At 35.5% G+C, this 26096-nt stretch overlaps 1 protein-coding gene, 2 long non-coding RNA genes and 1 pseudogene across 4 annotated transcripts in view; 2 read left to right on the top strand and 2 right to left on the bottom strand.

The window, feature by feature from the left end:
- The window catches only part of LOC145519861 (uncharacterized), a 34148-nt gene that overhangs the window by 3553 nt on the left and 4499 nt on the right, over positions 1–26096 (bottom strand). Inside the window, exon 3 of the long non-coding RNA XR_014063976.1 lies at positions 23315–23405. This is a non-coding gene — a long non-coding RNA (uncharacterized LOC145519861). The remainder of the gene's footprint in view (positions 1–23314; positions 23406–26096) is intronic.
- On the top strand, positions 4828–5787 carry OR13F1 (olfactory receptor family 13 subfamily F member 1). The gene has a single exon (XM_081573729.1). The coding sequence runs from the start codon at positions 4828–4830 to the stop codon at positions 5785–5787; it is 960 nt and encodes a 319-aa protein (XP_081429855.1).
- LOC145519872 (uncharacterized) overlaps positions 12251–26096 on the top strand; it is a 53561-nt gene continuing 39715 nt past the window's right edge. Inside the window, exon 1 of the long non-coding RNA XR_014063991.1 lies at positions 12251–12352. This is a non-coding gene — a long non-coding RNA (uncharacterized LOC145519872). The remainder of the gene's footprint in view (positions 12353–26096) is intronic.
- LOC145519818 (olfactory receptor 13C7-like) lies at positions 19856–25620 on the bottom strand (annotated as a pseudogene). The gene has a single exon (XR_014063948.1). The product of XR_014063948.1 is annotated as an olfactory receptor 13C7-like (transcript).

Genomic DNA, 26096 nt, shown 5'->3' with positions numbered 1-26096 from the left:
AAAGGAAATTCTCTTTGTATAAATAAAACATCATCCAGAGATTATATGTTTTTTATGTATGAAAACTGGTAAGCATAAGATCAAAAGATGAAAACAGGTGATTGAAAGTCTCTCAGGATGATCCAAATATAGAAGTTACCAGACCTATTTGAAAATAACCACTGTTAACATGTACCTCAAGATACATTACAAGATGACAAGTTTACTATAGCATTTGATGTTATATTAAAAAGTCAAGTAGAGGGTGCTAGGGGCTGGAGCACTGGGATGACCTGGAGGGATGGGATGGGGAGGGAGGTGGAAGGGGGGTTCTGGAAGGGGAAAACATGTATACCCATGGTGGATTCATGTCAATGTATGACAAAACAAATACAATATTGTAAAGTTGAAAAATAGAAAATAAACTAATTAAAAAAAAAAGAAAAATTATGAAAAAAAAAAGTCAAGTAGATATTATGGAGCTGAAAAATACAACCAGAATGATGAACTAAAGAGATGGATTTACCACAACTTAGACAAAGTTGAAGAAAGGCTTAGCAAATTGAAAAGTTAATCTGTAGAAAATATCCAGACTGATGCATGGAGAAAAAAAGAATGGAAAATACAGAAAGAACTGTAAGAGCTGTATGGGTCATGTTGGAAAAGTCTAGTATGTATAACTGAACACTCAGAGGGAGAGGAAAAAGGGGAAATGGGGTAGAAAAGAAATTGGCTAATACTGAATAATTTTATCAAACTTAAGAAAGACATCAAGCCTTAAACTCAAGGAGATCTATAATGTCAAGAAGGGTAAATAAAAAGAAAGCCACATTTAAGAATCTCTTTGTAAAATTTTAGAAAACCAATAATAAAAATAAATATAAAATTCAGTCAAAGTAAATAACGGACATTTTTCCTCAAAGAAGTATCAAGAAAACAATCTAGGGCCCAAATCTCACTTTGTGGCCATTTAAAAGTGGAATAAGAATGTTTTACCTTTTATTACTCTGATAACTGAGATAATTGTAGAGATTGGTGAAAATAAATGGGTCACATTACAAGCTCAGAGGCTATTTGGGATGGCATCTCTACAGTTCTATTAATTGGAATGTTTGCTATATAATTCAAGGGCCATTTTCAGAGGAATGGAATAGGCAAATAGTCTCCTCTAGTTCTGCTTGCACAGATATTTCTCAAGAATCAGGCCTTGTACTTAGCCAAGTGCCTTGAAATAATTACAAAAATTTTACTATTTTTTTTTTTTTTTTGCCCTGAATTTCTTAATTGAGCTTGGAGAATTACACCCAGGAGAAATGGAGACTTTCTTAACTTCTTTAGGTTTCAGAATAACAAAGTTAAATTATTAAGGGAGTTGGAAGGTCCCTAAAAGCAGTAGGAGACTTTAGTAGTGAAGTTCTAGGGATTGCCCTTTGGAAGATTTTTGGAGAAAATCATAGAGGGTGATTTGGGCAGAACAAATCTTCATATCATTATCTCTCTTAAGAAATTATTAAACAGTTTTTAATTAACATGAGCTGTGTATGTTGACACAGTGAGTCAGGCAAGATTTGGGTTGATTTTTTTGCAAACTAGGAACATCCATGTCCTTTTCCATTACAATCTTCTGAGTAAAAATACCTCTGCACAGCCCACTTTAATACAGTTTTCATAGAGTACTATCAAAATTGCAAAATTTAGAATCTTTTACTCTTTTGAGCCCTACAGTAGACTCTCAAGAAAAACTTTGCTGAAGATCACCTTTAAATATGGAAGCACACTTTAACCAAAAGTGAAGATGTGCATTCCATGTGCTGAGGTAAATGGGAACAGACATTAGCCATCTCCTTCTGTAATCTCAGACTTACAAAATTTATTAATAGGTATCAGCTAGTCCAGGAAACCAGAATAAAGATATTTACTTTAAAAAGAAGTACTAGTTGGTAGGAAAAATATTGAGATGAAGAAATGAGGTTTGAAGTTGGGATAAAACTTTTGACTATGTGTTCCAGATTTTCTCATTTGCCTAGACAAGTCATTGAACTCTCTCAAGTGTATGTCAACTGTTTTTTTGCATTTAAAATTTTTTATTGATGTATAGTTGATTTACAATATGTGTCAGTGTATAGTGTATGGCAAAGTGATTCAGTCATATATGTACACATATTCTTTTCCATTATGGTTTATTATAGAATTTAAATATATTACAGTTCCCTGAATTATCTGTCAATTTTAAAATGAGAAGGTTGGGTTAGGAGTTTAGAGTCTATTCTGGCTCTGAAATTTAGAAAGAAAGAGAGGGATTTGTTGAAAAAAATTTAATTGTCTTAGCAGTGTAATCAGACATCATTTTAGAGAAAGAGAAAATATAAAGTGACTTGGAGTAGGGGAGACCCTGACAAAGATCTAAGATAAGAATGAGGGAATGATTTGGACTCAATCTGGATGAGAAAAGGAGAAGACTTCATTGTTTTGTTTCTAAAAGTAGACAAAAGAGCAGGTGAAGGGAGAGGAAACAGGAGGGCCCAGAGCCAGAAAAAGAAAACTGGGTGCTGGGTGGGGAAAACCCAATAGAGAAACACTCATTGGAATGGAGGTATATGCTGACCAAACTGAATGTTAGAGACCAGACATGTCTAACTTATGCCTTTCTGGAAATAATCAGTAAAGTGTTTCATTTTCATACATGGATTTGAGGTTGAAATTTTAATAGATTTTGAAAAATTTGCTATGTTTTAAAAATCTGAGTCAATGTAGGCCAGCACTGTAGCAGCATAGAGGCAATTATGCTTCAGGAAAGCAGGGAGAACATGAAATCATAAACCACTATTGTGATTCTGTGAAACATTAAAGTGATCATGGAATTGGGCTTATGGAGGGAGAATTTAAAGCAAGTTAATCTAGATCTTGCAAATCTGCACAAGATAGAAACTATTACCCTTCAGTTGTGTCCAACTCCTTGTGACCCCATGGATCGTAGCCCACGAGGATCCTCTGTCCATGAAATTTTCTTGACAAGCATACTGGAGGGGGTTGCCATGTACTCCTCCAGGCTTTCTTCTTGACCCATGAATCAAACTTGTGTCTCTTGTATCTCTTGCATTGCTTGCAGATTCTTTACTGCTGAGCCACCAGAGAGCCCGTAAAATCAAGTTTCAAAGAGGTCAAGTGATTTGCTAAATTTTGCATGCCAGTAAATAGCATGGTTGGTTTCAGAGCCTCAGATCTCACACTCTGAGGACAGTGCTCTAATTCCTTACAGAATGTATGCAAAAACTATTACAATATTGTAAAGTAATTAGCCCCCAACTAAAATAAATAAATTTATTAAAAAAAATAAATTAAAAAATAAATAAATAAATAAAATAATTCCTTACAGAAGATGACCTTTTGGCAAGTATTTCTTCCTCTTCTAAGAGCACAAGTGATCATTGCCTTTTTCACATCTCACTGTATATCAAATACTTAAAACTAAGAGCTAATCATTTTGTTTCTTAATTCAACTAGTTTCTTTAAGATCAGAGAAGTGATCAGAGAAATTTGCAGATGTGTATAACAAGTTCAGAGGTCTTCAAGCTTTTATGTTGACACAGAGAACCACAGTGAAAATGCACTTATCTTAACACATATCAAAAACTTGCCATGTTCAAGGCAGCCATGTGCAATTAAAAATCTTAAACATGACTTATTACTTTGCTATTATTGTGAGGAACAATCTCTTCACAAGCTCAGCGTCCACTGCAGCAGCAATAGGGATGTGCATATCTGGGTATAGTCAGTGTGATATACTTGAACAACATAACTGTGTACAAAGAATGAAGCTGTACTTATGATTTATGGCATACAGTTTTTATAACTAATTGAAATATTCAAGAAAGTTAAGGTTAGAGCTGGGAAGGAAAGGTACTTCAGATAGATAATTGTATATTAAAATATATAAAAAATAAATTGGCATGCTAAGAATGTGGAACACAGAGTGGTTGTTGTTTTAGACCAGAAGGTAGAAGTAGAGTATTGGAAGATGAGATCAGAGAAGTAGGCAATGATGAGAATGTGAGGCTTGTGTAATTTGTGACTGAATTTGTTTGAACTCTGTCTTGAAAGACGGTGGTTTTCAAACATACATCCATATGTGGTCAGCTGTGAGACATATTGTAAATAATTTGCTTTACATTATGAATTACTTAACTTTGTAATTAAGGATGGGTTCAAGATTATTCCATAGTCAAAAATGCCTTCTTGAAGACAGATATCACATAGCGTTAGAGTGAGTGGACTCTTGCTGATCTTCTGTTTATATTCTTTAGTGTGTGGCATTTCCATCTGTTGTTTTTTTTTTTTTTCTACATAATCTGAAACTTTTTGGAGTGCAACCAAAACCTTCCCTGTTGCAACTTTTACAACAACAACAAAATGTTTCTTTGCCCAGAAACTTCTTCTGATCTTTAACTTGACTGAGACCAGTTCATATTTTGATTAAAACAAATCTCAAAATATCTTACTAAGCAATACCCCTGGCATAGGTTAGCATTTGTCTCTATGTTCGCTTAGTATCTTGGGGCATATGTATCTCATGTTATTGTAACTTTTAATTTACTTGAGTGTGTCTTTTATTTGATTTTGATTTGCCTGAGAGAAGAACTTGTGTAACTTCACTCTAGATTCCCAGTGCCTTAGAGTGTATTCAGTAAATGTTGGATGAATGAGTGAATATTGCTAGTAATATTGGAAGGCAATGCTCCCTTTAAAGTTCCTCTAACAAAAACTCTTTGAAAGTTGGTAGAGTGTAAATTTTAAACATAGGCCATGTATACTTTTATTCACTATTACAGATGAACAAAGAAGAATATAATGGACAAGACAAATGCAACAGTCATTTCTAATTTTATTTTTCTGGGATTTACTCACTATCCCAAAGTTGAAATCACCATATTTGTGCTGTGCTTGCTGATGTACTTGATCACCTTACTGGGTGATATTATTTTGATCTCGGTTAGTGTCCCGGATTCTCACCTACACACACCCATGTACTTCTTCCTCAGCAACCTGTCATGTCTGGACATCTGGTATACTTCTTCTGCCCTGACTCCAGTGCTGGCAAACTTTATTTCAGGGAAACACACCATCTCATTCTCAGGGTGTGCTGCTCAGATGTACTTCTCTCTGGCCATGGGCTCCACTGAGTGTGTGCTCCTGTCTGTGATGGCATATGACCGATATGTAGCCATCTGCAACCCCCTGACATACCCCGTCATCATGAACAAGAAAATTTGTGTTCAGATTGCAGCTGGCTCATGGGCGACAGGTTCCTTCACTGCCCTGGTGGAAATGGTGTCTGTGTTGCAGCTGTCACTGTGTGGAAGTAGTGTCATCAATCATTTCACTTGTGAGATTCTGGCCGTCCTTAAACTGGTTTGTGTAGACACTTCCAAGGTGCAGTTAATCATGCTGGTGATCAGTGTACTTCTTCTTTCTGTGCCAATGCTCCTCATTTGTATTTCTTATGCATTCATCCTCTCCAGCATCCTAAGAATCAGCTCATTGGATGGTCGAAGCAAAGCTTTTTCAGCACATGCAGCCCACCTGAGTGTAGTGGTTTTATTCTACGGGACAGCTCTCTCCATGTACCTGAAGCCATCAACTATAGATTCACAGGAAATAGATAAATTTATAGCCTTGGTATATGCTGGCTTAACCCCCATGTTGAATCCTATCATTTATAGTTTACGGAACAGAGAAGTGAAAGTGGCTGTGAAAAAATTGCTGGTTAGGAACTTTCTTTGTGCTCTTTCAGTCTCTAGTAGCAAATAATATCTATAAATATTAAGGGATATTTAGTGCTCTATGTATATCAGGAGATAATTGGGGTAGACACTCATTTTTAAATATGATGTGCAATTTTCTAAGTCTCTTCTTTGACTAATCACTGAAAGTCTAAGTAATATCGATGTATCATACATAAGTTTATCTGATCTTAAGCAAATAGTCTCATGATGACAAATTTTAATTTTTATTTGGGGTTATAGGGTTAAATATAACTATTTTTGCTGGTTTAGTGTTATTTTGATTTCTTTCTAAAATTTTTAAAAATTGAAGTATAGTTGATTTACTTCAAGTATATAACAAAATAAGTATATAACAAGTATACAACAAAGTTGTATTTAACAAATATATAACAAAATAATTCAGTTATGTGTGTGTGTGTATATTCTTTTTCATATTCTTTTCCAAAGTAGGTTATGATAAGATATTGAATATATTTCCCCATGTATATAGTAGGTCCTTGTCATTTATCTTTTTTTTATGTAGTATTAGGTATTTGGGTATCTATTAATTTCAGGCTTCTCTGGTGGCTCAGTGGTGAAGAATTTGCCTGACAATGCAGGAGGCTCAGGTTCTATCACTGGGTCGAGGAGCTCCCCTAGAAAAGGAAATGGCAACTCACTCCAGTATTACTGCCAGGGAAATCCTATAGACAGAGGAGCCTGGTGGGCTATATAGTTTATGGGGTTGCATAAGAGTCGGACACAACTTAGTAACTAAACAACAACAGCAATCAATTAATCTCAAGTTCTCATTTTATCCATCATCCTCCTTTCTTTTTTGGTAATGATAAGCTTGTTTCTGCGTCTGTGAGTGTATTTTGTAAATAAATTCATTTTTATCATTTTTTGTAGACTCCACAAATTGGTGGTATCATCTATTTGTCTTTCTCTAATTTATTTCACTTAGTACAATTATTTCTAGGTCCAGCCATGTTACTGCAATTGACCTTGCTTTATCCTTTATAATTGAGTAATATTACACTTTATATGTCCACATCTTCCTTATTCATTCACATGTCAATGGACACTTAGGTTGCTTCCATGTCTTGGCTATTGCAAATATTGCTGTGATGAACATTGGGGTGCATGTATCTTTTTGAATTAGCATTTTCTCTGTATATATACCCAGGAGTAGATTGCAATATTCTATGGCAACTCTATTATTAGTTTTTTAAAGAACTTCCATACTGGTCTCCATTGTGGCTGTACCAATCTGCATCCTCACAAACAATTTAGGAGGGTTCACTTTTCTCCACACCTTCTGCAGCATTTATTATTTGTAGACATATTGATGATGACCATTCTGATCAGTGTGAGGTGGTACTTAATTGTAAATATAACTTTAAACATTAAGTTAGTATATTGGTGAGTATTCAAAATTGTGTACATGTAATATACAAATGGATGTGAAGAGTTGGATCATAAAGAATGCTGAGCACTGAAGACTTGATGCTTTTGAACTGTTGTGTTAAAGACTCTTGAGAGTCCCTTGGACTGCAAGGAGATCAAACCAGTCAATCCTAAAGGAAAGTAATCCTGAATATTCATTGGAAGGACTGATGCTGAAGTTGAAGCTCCAATACTTTGGCTACCCAATGCGGAGAGCTGACTCATTAGAAAGGACGCTGATGCTGGGAAAGACTGAAGGCAGAAGGAGAAGGGGATGACAGTGGATGAGATGGTTGGATGGCAACACCAACTCAATGGATGGCATTACTCAATAGTGTGCTGCAATCTATGGGGTTGCAAAGAGTTGAACATGACTGAACAACTGAACAACAACAACAACAATATGAAAATGTAATTACTAGATTTTTAGCTAATTTATTATCAGCCTCTGTTTAATGCTGAATTGTGTCCCTTCAAAACTCTAATGTTGAAGGCCTAGTCCCCATCCCCCACTCCCACACATACCTAGTACCTCAGAATGCATCTATATTTGAAGATATGACTTTTAAAAAGGTGGTTAAATTGAAATGAGGCTGTTATTGTAGGCCCTTATACAATCTGATTTGTGTCACTATAAGAAAAGAAAATCTGAGTGCACATAGCAAGAAGGTGACTCTCTAGAAGCCAAGCAGAGGCCTCAGAAGACATTAAACCTGCTAACATCCCCATCTTGGACTTCTAGTTTCCAAACTTATGACCTGATAAATTTCTGTTGTTTAAGCCACCCAGTCTCTGATGTTTTGTTATGACAGCCTTAGCAAACTAGTATGAACTCTTTTTTAACATAACTAAACATAATAGAAATAATTACGTATTCTCTAAATGTGTGACTGTGTTTTAATGTTACACATTTTAATGTAGTGTTTAATGTAATGTTACACATGTTTAAATGTTACACATGTTTAAATGTTACACATTTAATGTAAATGTGTGGATATCTTTCTGTATGCAGATATGTGTGTGTGTGTGATGTGAGTGTCTATACACAGATATAAAATATCTGCAGAAATATATCCTGAACAGAATTAGAGTGGATGAGTGCCAGTCACGAAAAAAATATCAGAGTTTAGTGGCATGTTGTTAGTCTTCAGATGCTGACTTTTTTTTTTTTTTTGGTAAATTCACAGGAAGAGAAAAGGTGTTTCAGTGAAACTACTAGTTGTTGCTGTTGTTGTTCAGTTGCTCAGTAGTGTCTGACTCTTGTGTCCCCAGGGACTGCTGCACACCAGGCTCTCCTGTCCTTCACTATCTCCTGGAGCTTGCTCAAACTCATGTCCATTGAGTCAGTGAGGCCATCCAACCATCTCATCCTCTGTTGTCCCCTTCTCCTCCTGCCCTCAATCTTTCCCAGCATCAGGATCTTTTCTAATGAGTCTGCTCTTCACATCAGGTGGCCAAACTATTGGAGCTTCAGCTTCAGCATCAGTCCTTCCAATGAATATTCAGAAACTATTAATATTCTGTTTAATTCTGTTATTCCAGACACCTGGTTCCTTAAATCCAATGGTATAAATGAACTCATTTGCACTTAGAAAAAAAAAAGACATGAAATCTGTGTTATAGATGTTACAATAATGAAAGCCTATTAAATGGGTGTAAAATATTGAAACATGTGAAGTATCTTATTATATAAACCACAATATGTAAAGAATGAAAATGTATACTTAGAAACTTTCATAGTATTTGTAATCCCTCTCTGGACCAGATGGATAAATGTACAAAACTTGTTTGTTTTTTATCATGGAATCATTAATAATATCTATAGAATTGTTTTAATGGCTTGGACTCAAGTTGAGGACCACCCAATGGTATAGAAGAAAGAGATAGAAGATGTACTGGGATTAATTTTAGGACATGTTAGCAAATTATAACAAAGACTTATCTAGTCTGTCCAAAGAGCAGCAACCTCAGGTAGTTAGATTGGAGTCAATAGACTGATCAATAATTATCTGATAATAATACTCGAAAGCAATGATTCATGGCCATTGGAGCAATAATAGAAAGGTGAAAGAATGGAGGTATCATAAGTATATATAAATAAAAGTTAACACAGTGATGAGGCTTAAGATAATTATTAATTCCAACTTGTCATATTCACTCATCTGCCTTCCTTCAAAGATTAGACTTGCACTGTCTTCATAAGGTCAGAAAGAATCTGATCTATGGATGAGGAAGTAGAACTTAACCAAGCCCCCCAAACTCTATTTCTATATGGAGACTTCCTAAAGTAAAGTTTGCATTCCTTTTAAAATTTTCTGTTATCTGGCCTTGGGTTTATTATCTCCAAGTAGGTACTTTTCTGAAACTGACTTCACCAAATATCTATAAGCCTATGATTATAACTTCACTTTGTGAAGACCTCTTAAGTCTTCTGATACCATTATATGTGTTAGTATTGTGGTTTGGTCTGCCTGATTTTAATAAACTTCCATAGTACACATACTAGATAATGGTGGATTCCTTGTTATTTTATTGCCTATGACTTGTTGTTCAGTTGCTAAATCATATCCGACTCTTTGTGACCCCATGGGTTGCAGCACACCAGGCTTCCCTGTCCTTCACTATATCCTGAAATTTGCTCAAACTCGTCCATTGAGTCAAGGATGCCATCCAACCACCACATCCTCTGATGTCCCCTTCTCTTCCTGCCCTCAATCTTTCCCAGCAGTAGGGTTTTTCCAATGAGCTGGCTCTTCACATCAGGTGGTGAAAGTATTAGGGCTTCAGCTTCGGCATCAGTCCTTCCAATGAATATTCAGGATTAATTTTGTTTAGGATTGACTGGTTTGATCTTGCTATCTAAGGAACTCTCAAGAATCTTCTCCAGCATAACAATTTGAAAGTATCAATTTTTTGATGCTTGCCCTTCTTTATGGTCCAACTCTTACATCTGTACATGACTACTGGAAAAAAAAAAAAAAACTTAACTTTGACCATATGGACCATTGTTGGCAAAGTTATGTCTCTGTTTTTTAATATACTGTCTAGGTTTGTCATAACATTTCTTCCAAAAAGCAAGCATCTTTTAATTTCATGGCTGCAGTCACCATCCATTGTGATTTTGGAGCCCAAGAAAATAAAACCTGTCACAGTTTCCACTTTTTTCCCATCTATTTGCCATGAATTGATGGGACCAAATGCCATCATCTTAGTTTTTTGAATGTTGAGTTTTAAGCCAACTTTTTCCTATGACTAGTATTTCATAATTGGTTATTTTAATACATTTAATACATTCAGTTCAATTCAGTTCAGTTGCTCAGTCGTGTCTGACTCTTTGCGAACCCATGAACTGCAGCATGCAAGGCCTCCCTGTCCATCAATAACGCCCGGAATCCACCCAACCCATGTACATTGAGTTGGTGATGCCATCCAACCATCTCATCCTCTGTCGTCCCCTTCTCCTCCTGCCCTCAATCTTTCCCAGCATCAGGGTCTTTTCAAATGAGTCAGCTGTTTGTATCCAGTGGCCAAAGTATTGAAGTTTCAGCTTCAGAATCAGTCCTTCCAATGAATAATCAGGACTGATTTCCTTTAGGATGGACTGGTTGGATCTCCTTGCAGTCCAAGGGACTCTCAAGAGTCTTCTCCAACACCACAGTTCAAAAGCATCAATTCTTCTGCGCTCAGCTTTCTTTATAGTCCAACTCTTACATCCATACATGACTACTGGAAAAACCATAGCCTTGACTAGATGGACCTTTGTTGACAAAGTAATGTCTCTGCTTCTCAATATGCTGTCTAGGTTGGTCATAACTTTCTTTCCAAGGAGTAAGAGTCTTTTAATTTCATGGCTGCAGTCACCATCTGCAGTGATTTTGGGGCCCCCCAAAATAAAATCTCTCACTGTTTCCACATCTATTTGCCATGAAGTGATGGGACCGGATGCCATGATCTTAGTTTCCTGAATGTTGAGTTTGAAGTCAACTTTTTCACTCTCCTCTTTCACTTTCATCATGAGGCTCTTTAGTTCTTCTTCACCTCCTGCTGTAAGGGTGGTGTCATCTGCATATCGGAGGTTATTGATATTTCTCCTGGCAATCTTGATTCCAGCTTGTACTTCCTCCAGCCCAGTGTTTCTCATGATGTACTCTGCATATAAGTTAAATAAGCAAGGTGACAATATACAGCCTTGATATACTCCTTTTCCTATTTGGAACCAGTCTGTTGTTCCATGTCCAGTTCTAACTGTTGCTTCCTGATCTATATACAGGTTTCTCAAGAGGCAGGTCAGGTGATCTGGTATTTCATTATTTTAATACATTTAATTTATACTTAATACATTTTAATACATTTAATATTAGGATGGTGTTAACATTATTTATTTCTTTTTAAATACAATAAAAATAGGAAGTTGAAAGTCTAGGCTAATGGTTTCTTCCAAATAAGAACTTGACCTCTCTGTGCTTTGGAAGATGGACACTGCAATGTCTACATTATGAAGCTGTGACAATCAGATCAGAAAATGAAATAAAAGCCAGAAACCAATTACTAGTAATTTTTATTATCAAAAGCAAGGGAAGAGAGAGATCCTCTCAGGACTTTGAGGAGAATTCATCTAAGAGATGAAGGTGAAATGGTTTAATGAAGCCTGTTTGTCAAAAATCTTATCATACTGAGCTTTTTTCTGTAGAAAGAGCAGGTCGGTGAATATTTTCTCATACTCTTGTGATGTGATCAGGCTAAGATGCTAGGTTTAGAAAGACTGGTCTTTCGACAGTATAGAGGATTGATTAAGAATGGACCATGGAGACAGTGTACATAGAGGCAGTGAAGACTTAGAAAGCAATGAGATGAAAAGATAGGATGAATATGGGAACTTCATGGTTACAGTATTGGATTTGACAATCTTTCACGTATGGATAGTTATCAACAATGATTCTACTAGTATAAGTAAAGAACTCTTATGCAACCATTGACTGAATGAGAGGAGAAGCTTAAGGATGATGACTTCATAAAGGTAATGATGTAAGTTGGATGAGTGGTTGACTGTGTTGATGGTTAGACTTCCAGGTGAAGACAGATTAGTGAAGTCCAGGAGAGAAATCAGGACTCAAGCTGTATATTAAAAAGTCCTTTGCTCAGAGATGGAAATTGAGCTCTAGGTATGGATGTTATTGTCTATGAAGAAGTTTGGGACAAATATCTATAAAATGATTGGCTTCATTTCTTCATTTTCCTATCATTGGTCAGAGTTGAAGTAAAGGGGAAAGAACAGAACACTTGTGATTTGGAGTATAGAATTCCAATTTGACTTTTGTCTGCACAAGCTGAGTGATCTTAGGCTATTTTTTAAAGATGCTAGTTTGGTTTTCTCTTCTATGAAATACAGATAACTTATTTACTATGCTCATCATAACATTATTTCTTGCTACTTCTGAAAGACCACATGTCAGTCAACTTATTGTATTTTAGAGTGTAACTGACAAAAAATGTTGTGTTAGTTTTAAGTTTACAGCTAAGTGATTCAGTAATATGTTTATGTATCTATTCATCTTCAAATTCTTCTCCCAGTTAAGCTGTTAGTAATACTGAGCAGAGTCCCCTTTGCTATACAGTATATCCTTTCTAGTTATTCATTTCATATACAGCAGTGTGTACATGTCAATCACAAACTACTTATCTATTCCTTACCCTCCCTCCTTCCCCCCTGGTAATAGTAAGTTCATTCTCTAAGTCTATAAGTCTGTTTCTGTTTTATAAGTTCATGACTATCTTCTTTTAGATTCTACATAAAAGTGATATCATACAGTATTTGTCTTTCTCTGTCTGACTTCACTCAGTATGACAATCTATATGTTCATCCATGTTGCTGCACATGACATTATCCCATTCTTTTTAATAGCTGAGTAATATTCCTTTCTGTATATATACCACCTCTTTATCCACTCACCTGTCAAAGAACACTTAGGTTGCTTCCATGTCTTGGCTACATAATCAGTTTTTGATCTTTATTCTGGCTAAATTCTAACTTCAGTTCATTTGAATTTACTTGTGATTTCAATTATATTGAGCAGCATCTGTTACTTTATTTCATGTCTAGGCCTATCACTCTGACAGCTCTTGGAATATTAGCATAAAATATCCCAAAATCTCTCCTCCTCTCTTTGCTGTCTGTCTCTGTGTCTCTCTCTGCTCTATCTCTCTCCTCTTTGTCTCTCTATTTACCTTTCTTTCTCAGCTTTACTCCATTGCCACCCATTCTGGAATATACTGAAATATTTGTTTAGTATGGTTGGATGGCATCACTGACTTGATGGACATGAGTTTGAGCAAGCTCCAGGAGTTGGTGCTAGACAGGGAAGCCTGGTGTGCTGCAGTCCATGGGGTTGCCAAGAATCGGACACGACTGAGTGACTGAACTGAACTGATTTTTTTTCTGATGGGGAAAATAGAAATGTGGGGAGTACTAGATTTCTGCTTCTGACCAAGAAGGAGAAACAGGGACCATATTTTGCCCTTCTACCTGAAGCAATAAAAATAAAACAGAAATAAATGTGAAAAATCAATTTTAAGATATTGAACATCAAACAACATAGGACAGTGATCCCTGAGAGATGAGGAATAAATGAAGTGAACCCTTTAATTTTCCCAACTTACTTCCCTGAGTGATGAATTTCCAGGTAATAAGATAGGGAGAGGGAACCCAATGGGAAAGGGATTTGAGGATGGAATTGAGAGACCAGGGAGAAGAAGGAAGCTAGTTTTCAAGTCCAAATCCAGAGAGGAGGGAGCTACAGAAAAAAGAGCTAGAGCTCTAAAGGGACACCCCTCTGCTTTCAGCTGAGTACTGATCAGGGCAGGTGTATGAAGAAACTAAGCTGGGCCTGGGAAAGGATCATCCAAGCAAACTGAAGGGAATGATTTTCAGAGCTCACACAAGGCTGAGAATAAAATCAACATGTTGCACACCTATAAAATTCACCTTGTATAACCTAAATAAATACATCTTTTAGTTGCTAATAATATTTTAATGACACAAAACAAACAGAAAGAAAGTAGATTTTTAAAACAGCAAACAGGACACTGATAGAATTACTGGACATGACATTAAGATGTTATTCTGACTGTATTTAATATAGTCAAGAAGGTTGAGAAAAAATCATGTCATTTGAGATATAGAAAATTATATTTGGAGATATATATTTATATATACATTTATTTATATTTATAAATATAAAATTATATTTAGAGATATTTTAAAAGGACAAATTCTAAGATCTAGTAATGAAGTGTATCTAATATGAATCTATCCAGTATACTTTGGATGAAATTAAAGTAATTGGACCCTGCAGAAGGAAAAATTAGTGAAAAAGGAATCAGAGAACTAGTAACACTTTAAAATAAAACAAAGAGAAAAAAGAATGAATAAATGTGAACAGGCCATTAATTGTGTGAGACAGCTTTAAGTGATATGGTATACATATAATTGGAGTCCAAAAAAGAAAAAGTATTAGCAAAATAATATTTAAATAAATACAAAATGCAAAACAAAAATAATATTTTAATAATGGATATAAACTTTCTAAACTTGATGAAAACAATAAATACATAGACAAAATAATCTCAGTAGCCAAAATAATAAGAAACAGAAAAAAAACCACACCAAGGTTCATCATAAACAAACTGCTTAAAAATCAGAAAAGACGTACATTATATTCTTAAGAGAGAGTTTTGTTCTCACTGCAAGTCTGAGATAATGAAGAAACCACAACATTAAAGTACTGAAAGAAAAAGAGTCACTATAGTATTCTATAATCCTATAGAAAGAGAGGCAATGCCAAAAAATGTTCAAATACCACAGAATTACACTCATTTCACACTCTAGTAAAGTAATACTCAAAATTCTCCAAGCTAGGCTTCAACAGTACATGAACTGAGAACTTCCAGATGCTCATTGGATTTAGAAAAGGCAGAGGAACCAGAGATCAAATTGCCAACAATCCGTTGGATCATAGAAAAAGCAAGAGAATTCTAGAAAAAAAAATCTACTTATGCTTTATTGACTATGCCAAAGCCTTTGACTCTGTGGATCACAACAAACTGTGGAAAATTCTTAACGAGTTGGGAATACTAGACCACCTTACCTGCCTCCCGAGAAATATGTATGCAGGTCAAGAAGGAACAGTTAGAATCGGACATGGAACAACAGACTGGTTCCAAATTGGGAAAGGAGTACATCAAGGCTGTATATTGTCACCCTGCTAATTTAACTTATATGCAGAGTGCATCATGCAAAATGCTGGACTGGATGAAGCACAAGCTGGAATCAATTGCCAGGACAAATATCAATAACCTCAGATATGCAGATAACACAACCCTTATGGCAGAAAGTGAAGAAGAACTGAAGAGTCTCTTGATGAAAGTAAAAGAGGAGAGTGAAAAAGTTGGCTTAAAACTCAGCATTCAGAAAACTAAGATCATGGCAGGTAATCCCTTCACTTCATGGCAAATAGGTGGGGAAACAATGGAAACGGTAACAGACTTTACATTCTTGGGCTCCAAAATCACTGCAGATGGTGACTGCAGCCATGAAATTAAATACACTTGCTCCTTGGAAGAAAAGCAATGACCAACCTAGACAGCATATTAAAAAGCAGAGACATTACCAACAAAGGTCTGTCTAGTTAAAGCTTATGAATTTTCCAGTAGTCATGTATGGATGTGAGAGTTGGACCATAAAGAAAGCTGAGTGCCAAAGAATAGATGCTTTTGAACTGCAGTGTTGGAGAAGACTTGAGAATTCCTTGGACAGCACGGAGAACCAACCAGTCAATCATAAAGGAAATCAGTCCTGAGTATTCATTGGACAGACTGATGCTGAAGCTGAAGCTCCAATAGTTGGCCAACTGATTTGGCACCTTTTTCTTTGGAAAAGACCATGATGCTGGGAAAGATTGAAGGCAGGAGAAGGGGACAACAGAGGATGAGATGGTTGGATGGCATCATTGACCTAATGGACATGAGTTTGAGCAAGCTCTGTGTGTTGGTGATGGACAGGGAAACCTGGTGTGCTGCAGTCTATGGGGTTGCAAAGAGTCGGACATGACTGAATGACTGAACTGAACTGATAGTATTCTATACCCAATATACATATATTTCAAAGTTACGATTTTTTCCTTCATCATTCTTAGAATCAGCACTGGTTCCATTTTAGTGGAAAACTGTATTTAGTAATCAAGATCTGGCAATAGATTTACAATTACTATTAATACATCAGTGCTCCCAGGTGCTCTTAGTGGTCACATGTGGAGAATAAACGTACTTTTATATGCACCTATGTACATGTAAATATACACACTTTTACAAATATTTGCATTCACATTTTGTTGTTGTTCAGTCATGTCTGACTCTTTGTGACCCCATGGACTGTGGCCCACCAGGCTTCCCTGTGTTTTGCTAACTCTCAGAGTTTGCTCAAACTCATGTCCATTGAGTTGATGCCATCCAATCATCTCATCCTCTGCCACCCTCTTCTCCTCCTGCTCTGGATACTTTCCAGTGTCAGGGTCTTTTCCAATGAGTCAATTCCTTGCATCAGGTGACCATAGTATTGGAGCTTCAGCTTCAGCATGAGTCCTTCCAATGAATATTCAGGGTTGATTTCCTTTAGGATTGACTGATTTGATCTCCTTGCTGTCCAAGGAACTCTCAAGAGTCTTCTTCAGCACCACAGTTTGAAAGCATCCCATTCTTTGTTGCTCAGCCGTTTTTATGATCAAATTTTCACATCTGTATGTGACTACTGGAAAAACCATAGCTTTGACTATATGGACCTTTCTTGGCAAACTGATGTCTCTGCTTTTTAATATTCTGTCTAGGTTTGTCATAGCTTTTCTTCCAAGGAACAATCGTCATTTAATTTCATGGCTGCAGTCATCATCCACAGTGATTTTGGAGCCCAAGAAAATAAAGTTTCTCACTGTTTCCTTTCTTCCCCCCCATCTATTTGCCATGAAGTGATGGGGCTGAATGCCATGATCTTAGTTTTTGGGATGTTGTGTTTTCAGCTAGCTTTTTCACTCTCCTATTTCACCCTCATGAAGAGGATCTTTAGTTCCTCTTTGCTTTCTGTCATTAGGCTGGTGTCATTTGCTTATCTGAGGTTATTGATATTTTTCCCGGCAATCTTGATTCCAGCTTGTGCTTCATCCGACTCAGCATTTCTCATGATGTACTCTGCATAGTAATTTAATAAGCAGGATGAAACTATACAACCTTGATTTACTTCTTTCTTAATTTGGAACCAGTTCGTTGTTCCATGTCCAGTTCTGTTTCTTTATGACCTGCATACAGATTTCTCAAGAGGCAGGTAAGGTAGTCTGGTATTCCACCTCTTTTAAGAATTTTCTACAGTTTGCTGTTATCCACAGGGTCAAGGCTTTAGCATAGTCAATAAAGCAGGAGTCGATGTTTTTCTGGAATTCCCTTGCTTTTTTTATGATCCTACAGATGTTGGCAATTTGATCTCTGGTTCCTCTGATTTTTCTAAACCAAGCTTTTACATCTAGAAGGTCTTGGTTCATGTACTCTTGAAGCCTAGCTTGAAGGATTTTGAACATTATATTGCTATTTAATATTATCTTGTTAACATGTGAAACGAGTGCAATTGTGTGGTAATTTGAACATTTTGTGGTAGTTTGAACATTTGTGTAATCCATATTAATTTCTATATATAAGCATGGCCATTATCTATATCTCTCTTTTTCTGTATGCATATTGCTCTATGTATATACTGAAAGCAGTGAGTTCACACTGTCTTCTTACCCAGTATCACATGGTTTATTCTAGTTTTTCCTCTTTCTGTGTGTAACTCCTCTGTCAGTGGTAAGCAGGCTCTCACTATACCTCGTATGTTTGCTAATCTCTTGTGTCATCTCTTGTATATAACTGAGCTCCCATTTCTTTTGATTCACTTTACCTTCTATCTCTCTACAGTACCCACACTAACATTCTTTTCTTCTTATAATGTGATAATGATCACAAGTGGAATTTTAATTTTAATATTTGCCCTCACACTCAATAAGTTTTAATATACAGAACTGCAAACAAAATATGTGTGGTAAGTTTTATGAAAATACATTTTAAAAAAAGTTATAGGTCATAAAAAAGAGATTAATTGTAGAACCGTTGTCCTTAGTTACTCCCACCTCTCAATATAGGTACCTGAAAATCCTTATGTTACATGGATGAAGGATGCATCCTTATTTCCTTATTTTTAATTTTTACTTCTTTATTATTGAAATATAGTTGATTTACAATATTATATTTGTTTCAGTTATACAGCATGGTGAGTCAATATTTTTATAGATCGTATTCCATTTAAAGTATTAATGGACAATAATGGATATATTTCCTCTTCTGGATAATATATCTTGTTGCTTATTTATACATAATAGTTTGTGTCTCTTAATTCCATACCCTTGGCTCATTCCTTCCCATTTCCCTCTCTCACTGATGACCACTAGCTTGTTCTCTATATCTATGAGTCTGTTACTGTTTGTTAACATAAATTCATTTGTTCTATTTTTTAGATTTCACATAAAAGTGATAACATAGAGTATTTGTCATTCTCTGATTCATTTCACTAAGTGTAATATATTCTAGGTATATCTATGTTGCTTTAGGTGGCAGAATTTCATTCTTTCTTTATGGCTGAGTAATATTCTACTGGGGCTTCCCTGGTGGTTCAGTGGTAAAGGATCCCCTTGCCAATGCAGGACACACAAATTTCATCTCTAGGTCAGGAAGATCCCCAGGAGAAGGAAATGGCAACCTACTCCAGTATTCTTGCCTGAGAAATCTCTTGGACAGAGGAGCTGGCGGGCAACAGTCTATGGGCTTCCAAAAGTTTTGGATATAGCAAGTAAACAACAGTGATATTCATACGTATATATACACACACACACATTACAACTTTTTTACCCATTCATCAGTTGATGGACACTTACGTTGCTTCCATATCTTGGCAATTGTAAACAGTGCTTTCACTGTGGGTAAATCTGGAATGATTTTTCAGAAGATAAAACATTTAAATTTTCTTTAATTAGATGCTTGTGTTGTCACCATAGGAGAAATATGATAATGGGAATGAAGTGACATATACTATTATCCTTAAGTGTGAAAGAATATGATATATTTGAATAAGTGCATAGTGAATGCAGCATAGTGTAGCAGACTGGGTAGAAGAAACACAGCGAGGGAAAAAAGAAAGAATATATATATACTAGAAAATGAGTTTGGGGCCGATCAAGTCCCTGAGTAAAACAAAAATGAGTAATAAACAGAAAAAAAAACATGAACTCAAGTAGTTCTCTCAAAAAGGGGAATGAAAATATATATTTTAATTGTTAAGTTGACATGTACCTTGGATATTTCTGGAAAAGTTAAATTTCAATTTTTTTCTTGTTTCTAAAAGTTTGCTCTCACTTCATAGACTAGTTGTCCCTACATTTTTGTCATTTTCATAAATGATGAAGTTGGATTATCACCCTGAAATTTCTTCCCTACTCTTAAATTCTGTGATTTTACACATAGCCTTTATTTCCTTTGTTCTGTTTATAATGAAAACCTTGCATCCAATATATGAGTTTATTATGTGCATAAACTCAAAGATGCAAATTTCTCATTCTTTCCTCCAGAACCAGTTTAGCTGTCAATTTTCTCATAGCGCCATGTACTTCAGTATTCCTCAGGCTATAGATGATAGGATTGAGCGTAGGTGTGACTACTCCATAGAACAGGGCAATCAATTTGTCAAAAGCAGCATCTTTGGACTTTGGCTTCATATACATGAAGAGGATTGTCCCATAAAACACAGTCACCACTGTTATGTGGGATGAGCAGATGGAAAAAGCCTTTTTTTTTCCCTCCAGCTGAATTGATTCTTAGTACAGTAGAAAGGATAAAAATGTAGGAGATACAAATTAACAGTAACGGAACAAACAAAAATATTACATTGCCCAACATGATAGTAATCTCATTCAAGGATATATCTGTGCAAGCTAGCTTGACAAAGGCCAATATTTCACAAACAAAATGATTGATAACATTTTTTCCACAGAAGGGCAACTGTACTGCAAGAATTGTTTCTGTCAATGAGCTGAGAAAGCCCAATCCCCAGGAGAGAGCTGCCATCTGAATACAAAGTGCCTTGCTCATGATGATAGGGTATCTCAGAGGGATGCAGATGGCTATGTAACGGTCATATGCCATCACTGCTAAAAGTACACACTCTGTGGACCCCATAGTGTAAGAGACAGACATCTGAAGAACACATCTAATGAAGGAGATAGTTTTTTTCTCTGATAGAAAGTGTATCATTGTTGAGGGGATAAAGGAGGATGTGTACCAAATGTCAAGGAAGGAAAGATTACCAAGGAAGAAGTACATAGGGGTGTGAAGGTGGGAATCCAGGAGAGTGAGGATGATCAAAGTGCTGTTCCCCAGGAGGATCACCAGGTACATCAACAAACACATCACAAAAAGGAGTTTTTCTGTTCTTGGATACTCAGAAAGTCCCTGTAGAATGAACTCAATGTCTGTCCAATTGGTCCTTTCCATTTCACGTTTTCATACCTGGAGTAATCCAGAAGAGATGTGGGTTTAAGGAGTCTATACAGTATTATAATATGAAGTAAGAGGACATTGGAGGAAGGGCAACAAGTCAGTATTAGCTGGTTGGGTTTACAGTTGTGAGTTTAGATTTTCAGATTTTTCTTTTAGCTCGTGCATCAGGGAATAGAAGAGAGACAAAAATTATGTTAGTAGTTTATTAAGAATGCAAACTTAATATTCCATTTCTGACATTATGATGCACAAATTCTGAGTCAGGGAAGAACTATTTGATAAATATTTGTTACTCCTGATCAAACTTACTTTGAATATCATCATTTTGGAGATAACATGCTTAACTTCTTAAAAATATTGATTTATGATTTTATATCTTGCCAGTCATTAACAATAACATTGGTTTAGGGTTTTACAATTTATGAAAATTTTCATCATACTTATTTTATCATCACTATAATTCTCTGAGGAAGATAACGTTCATAATGGTAAGAAGTATTTTAAAACACAGTAAGTAAACAAACTACTATTCAATTCTACATTTTCTGACTTTACATCCCCCTTTTAAAATTACTTGGTTATTGCCCTCAAAATTATACAAGTTGCCTGAGTAGGAGTGTCTAACGCATCTTTTAGAATAATGCTCTGCAGATGATTCTATTGTGTGGCTGAGGAAGAAAACACCCATCCAAATTTTAGTATACAGATGAATAGCATGGGAAATATTTGTAAAAGACTCTCAATCAGTGGATCTGAAGTGGGTTTTAAGATCTGTATTCATTAACATGCTTTCAGATGTTGTTGATGTTGCTTGTGTATAAGCATATCAATAGCAAGGCCTTTTAAATCATCTCTCTTTGATACCTTTGCAACTTGCCACTGGGGTTTCAGTTCTATGTAGGATTGAAATTGAACAGCAGACTATACAAAACTAAACATTTTGGTGAGACTTCTGTGTAGGTGTATTGCAATTTGTTTTGGATTCCTTAGTTTTTAGAAATACAAACAACAAAACTTAGAAGAGTTTGCCCTTTATTTCTGTCTATATGAAAGTCGTTCCTTTTCCATTTGCTGAATTTGCAATTAAGCTCAATATTTTCCAAGAAAGGAAGTTGAGATTATACCAGACCACCTTATCTGCCTCCTGAGAAATCTGTGTGCAGGTCAAGAAGCAACAGTTAGAACGAGACATGGAACAACAGACTGGTTTCAAATTGGGGAAGAAGTACGTCAAGGTTGTATATTGTCACCCTGCTTATTTAACTTATATGCAGAGTACATGATGCGAAATACCAGACTGGATGAAGCACAAGATGGAATCAAGATTGCTGGAAGAAATATCAATAACCTCAGATAGGCAGATGACACCACCCTTATGGCAGAAAGTGAAGAAGAACTAAAGAGCCTCTTGATGAAAGTGAAAGAAGAGAGTGAAAAAGTTGGCTTAAAGCTCAACGTTCAGAAAACTAAGATCATGGCATCCAGACACATCACCTCATGGCAAATAGGTGGGGAAACAATGAAAACAGTGACAAACTTTATTTTCTTGGGCTCCAAAATCACTGCAGATGGTGACTGCAGCCATGAAATTAAAAGATGCTTGCTCCTTGGAAGAAAAGCTATTACCAACCTAGACAGCATATTAAAGAGCAGAGATAGTACTTTGCCAACAAAGCTCTGTCTAGTCAAAGCTATAGTTTTTCCAGTAGTCATGTATGGATGTGAGAGTTGGACTATAAATAAAGCTGAGTGCCGAAGAATTGATGCTTTTGAAGTGTGGTGTTGGAGAAGACTCTTGAGAATCCCTTGGACTGCAAGGAGACCAAACCAGTCCATCCTAAAGGACATCAGTCCTGGGTGTTCATTGGAAGGACTGATGTTGAAGCTGAAACTCCAATACTTTGGCTATCTGATGCAAAGAACTGACTCATTTGAAAAGACCCTGATGCTGGGAAAGATTGAAGGTAGGAAGAGAATGGGATGTCAGAGGATGAGATGGTTGGATGGCATCATGAACTCAATAGGCATCAGTTTGAGCAAGCTCTGGGAGATGGTGAAGGACAGGGAAGCCTGGCGTGTTACCGTCCATGGTGCTGCAAAGAGTTGGACATAACTGAGAGACTGAACTGAACTGAAAAAGATCAGAGTTGTGTGCTATAGAGTGTAGAGAAAATGACTTTAATTTGAAAAAAATCTAAAAAGCAGATATTAGTATATGATATTCTTCCCTATAACAACTAAGTTAAAGAGTATAATTTTGAAAACACTTCTTCATTCTCAAGATATTCTACCTAGATTTAAAAATATTCCTTGAGAAAAAAAGTTGATCGAAAAGATGGGTTTTACTTAGGGTTTTCAAAAAGTAGTTATGTTTCTGGTATAGGACTAGCTATTTCTCTATGTGATAGTCATTTGCCAATGAGTTATACTGCTTTCTATGAAAACTCCAGTTTACAATGGTGAGACAATTCATTCAAAATAATAGAATATTTACGTACCTATTGACTATAGAAAGGAGATTGTTGTTGTTTAGTCTCCAAGTCTTATCTGACTCTTGTGACCTCATGGGCTATGGCTCAGCCAGCTCCTCTGTCCATAGAAAGAAGGACACTCATTTAATTCAGGCTGCACCCCACTTTGTAGGTATACATTTCAAAAAGGGTAGCGAGTGTTGGGTAGGCCAGGATATACCTTTACTTGGTATTAAGATTGGAGCCTGATTATAGGTACACATACCAAATGACTTTCTTTGAGAACTTCAGTCATCTGGGATCTGAATGTACTGCAGTTTCAGGAAGACAAATGTGAATCAGGTCAAAAACCTTCTCTTTTTAGGAACATCTTATAAAAACTGATTCCTATTTGGAAATTACTTATAGTAAATAAATGTAGTGTACATGAGGTATCCTAATGGCCCTTTGATAATTTCTGCAAACAAAATTTTACTTGGAGATTTTTTTAAAGAGATACCACCAACCTGCTTTAAGGTTATCAAATGGAGGTGGAGAGGAAGGATAACAGATAATACAGAGGAGATGATTTTCATTACTCTTGCAAAGCTAGTGTACCTTTTAAGAAACAGTTAACAAGTACTCTATTGAATTGCATTGTGCCTGAAATGTTTTCCCCATTTAACTTTACTTCACTAAAATGAATTTATAGAATCTGGGAACAAGGGAATGAAGATTTTAAGATTCTTGGTAATTTATAATACGATCACTTTCCATGGTATCTGTATATTGGAAGTGATCTTTTAAAACAGTTTTTCATTCTTGTCTAATGCTAGAATTGTTAAATAATCATAGTACACTTATTTTGGGTCATTATTCATCTTTTAATTTGTGATAAATTTCCACTGACCCCAAAATTACATTTAAATTATTTTAGAATGACTAAGTGATAAGAAAACAGTTGTAGCATTATTTGAAAGATCAAAATCTAAACCAAGATAACCTAGACAGAATTGAAAGACTGAAAAGAAATATCAAAACATTAACGGATATCTTAGATACTTTTTTTCTACTTTTCTGAATTACCCAAATTCTAAAATAAATATGCAAAAGGAAAAGAATAATGAAAAAGAGAAAGACACTGAAGCAGGTGTCAAATTATATTAGGAAGATTAACTCAGAGTAAAATATGCTAAAGCAATTTAAACATTACAGTGATTGTCTCATGTGTCTAGATACTAAACATTAAGGCTGAGTTGTACTGGTGCATCTTGTCCAGTTATCCGTAGGAAGCTACTATTTCTGGTAGACCTGGAGCATTTATGATCCCTACTCTCTAAATCTTGCAGGTTTAACAGTGTTAATTACTTTTGGAGTGAACCAAGATAAAGAATTTGAGTTCTTAGTCATATTAATATAATCTCAAAAGAGATTTCAGATCCATGGTCCCTAGAATAGAACTGTCACTAGAAGATGATATTCTTATTTGTTGAGGCTTTGAACTGAACTAAATCTTAGCTGTCCTCTAATCCTTCTCAACCAACTCCTGGTCTTTTAGAAGTAATCGCTCTGGTTCCATGCCGTGAGGTTGCATTCAGGCACTCTTTTACTGTTGTAACAGACCTAAAGAAAAGTCTATGACTTTTTTATTCAAGACAGAAGTTAAGCTCTCTAATTTTCTAGAAAGATCCCTAACTTTCTAGATTTTTTTTCACTTTTATTGACTTGCTTACTTGAGGATCTAATATTTAAAGTTCTAAGATTTTTCATTGAAAAGCAGATACCATCTATACTCTAAATTCTCACTAGATGTAATTCTGTTATTCTCTCCAGTTCTTCTAAAGAGATCAGTTAAGACAACTGATATTGTGAAAACATAAGTAGAGTTACCAACTTTTATTTTGTAGGTTTTATAAACTCTGATCTTCAATTAACATACCACATGGAAAGATGTATTATTTTAGCTCACAAAGAGAAGAGTAATTGACAACACATGAGGTCCTAGTCTGTATTTGGCACTTCAAATAATTTTTATCATTTATCTTTCAGAATAATTCAAAATTATTATCCATATTTTAACAGTGAAGAAATTAATTTGATATTTCAGAAGTCAAGTACAATTTCAATGTCTTATAGTTGGTAAATACCAGGATTATTATTTGAACTCTTATCTTTATTTTTTAAATAGGTATTTAATTTATTTATATAAAAAATTTTCAGACTACTATTTTTGTGCTGTTTTTCAAGGTAGAAAGTGTTCCAGTTATGCAGTTTTTTCCATGCAAAATGAACCAGGAACTCAACATCAAAATGCAGTTTGAATTAATTTTAAACCCTTATCTTTATGGTCCCCAAACCCTCATTTTTATTGCTATGTCAAAATGCTTATATAAGTATGAATTTTTAAATAAAATCACGATTTAAAATGATGCACTCAAGTTTTCTCAAGGACCCATATAATAAATACACACATAAAATATATATTTGCCTCTGAAAACATTGAAGACATTCATCATCTTTCACTTATGAAGACATTATCCTAATAACGAATTCATATGAAAAAATGTTGAAAATTTCTCTCAGGTTTAGTGTAGAGAATTAAAATCTCAGTAGTGGAATTTGATTAATTATATAAATGAAAATTCAAAAACTTTTAATACTTTTTTTTTTTGCTTTGTCCTTCTGGGATCAGACTAACCCTCATGGTTATTTCTTCCCTTTGTTACTTTTTTTTGGGTTTCTAATCCTATTTTTATTACAAACATCTTTAATTACATGTATCCTCAAGCTCTTATTGAACATAGTTTATGTGTGAATAATATGTAAACTA

The sequence above is a fragment of the Giraffa tippelskirchi genome, chromosome 1 (genome assembly GCF_054371585.1).
Source record: "Giraffa tippelskirchi isolate mGirTip1 chromosome 1, T2T-mGirTip1v1.2.pri, whole genome shotgun sequence".
In the NCBI taxonomy this organism is placed as follows: Eukaryota; Metazoa; Chordata; class Mammalia; order Artiodactyla; family Giraffidae; genus Giraffa; species Giraffa tippelskirchi.
Note: the sequence above shows the minus strand (reverse complement) of the source record. Positions and strands in the feature narration are given on the sequence as shown.

Excerpts from the sequence above, each read along its gene's own strand:
- OR13F1 (XM_081573729.1), top strand. The coding sequence starts at position 4,828 with ATGGACAAGACAAATGCAACAGTCATTTCTAATTTTATTTTTCTGGGA.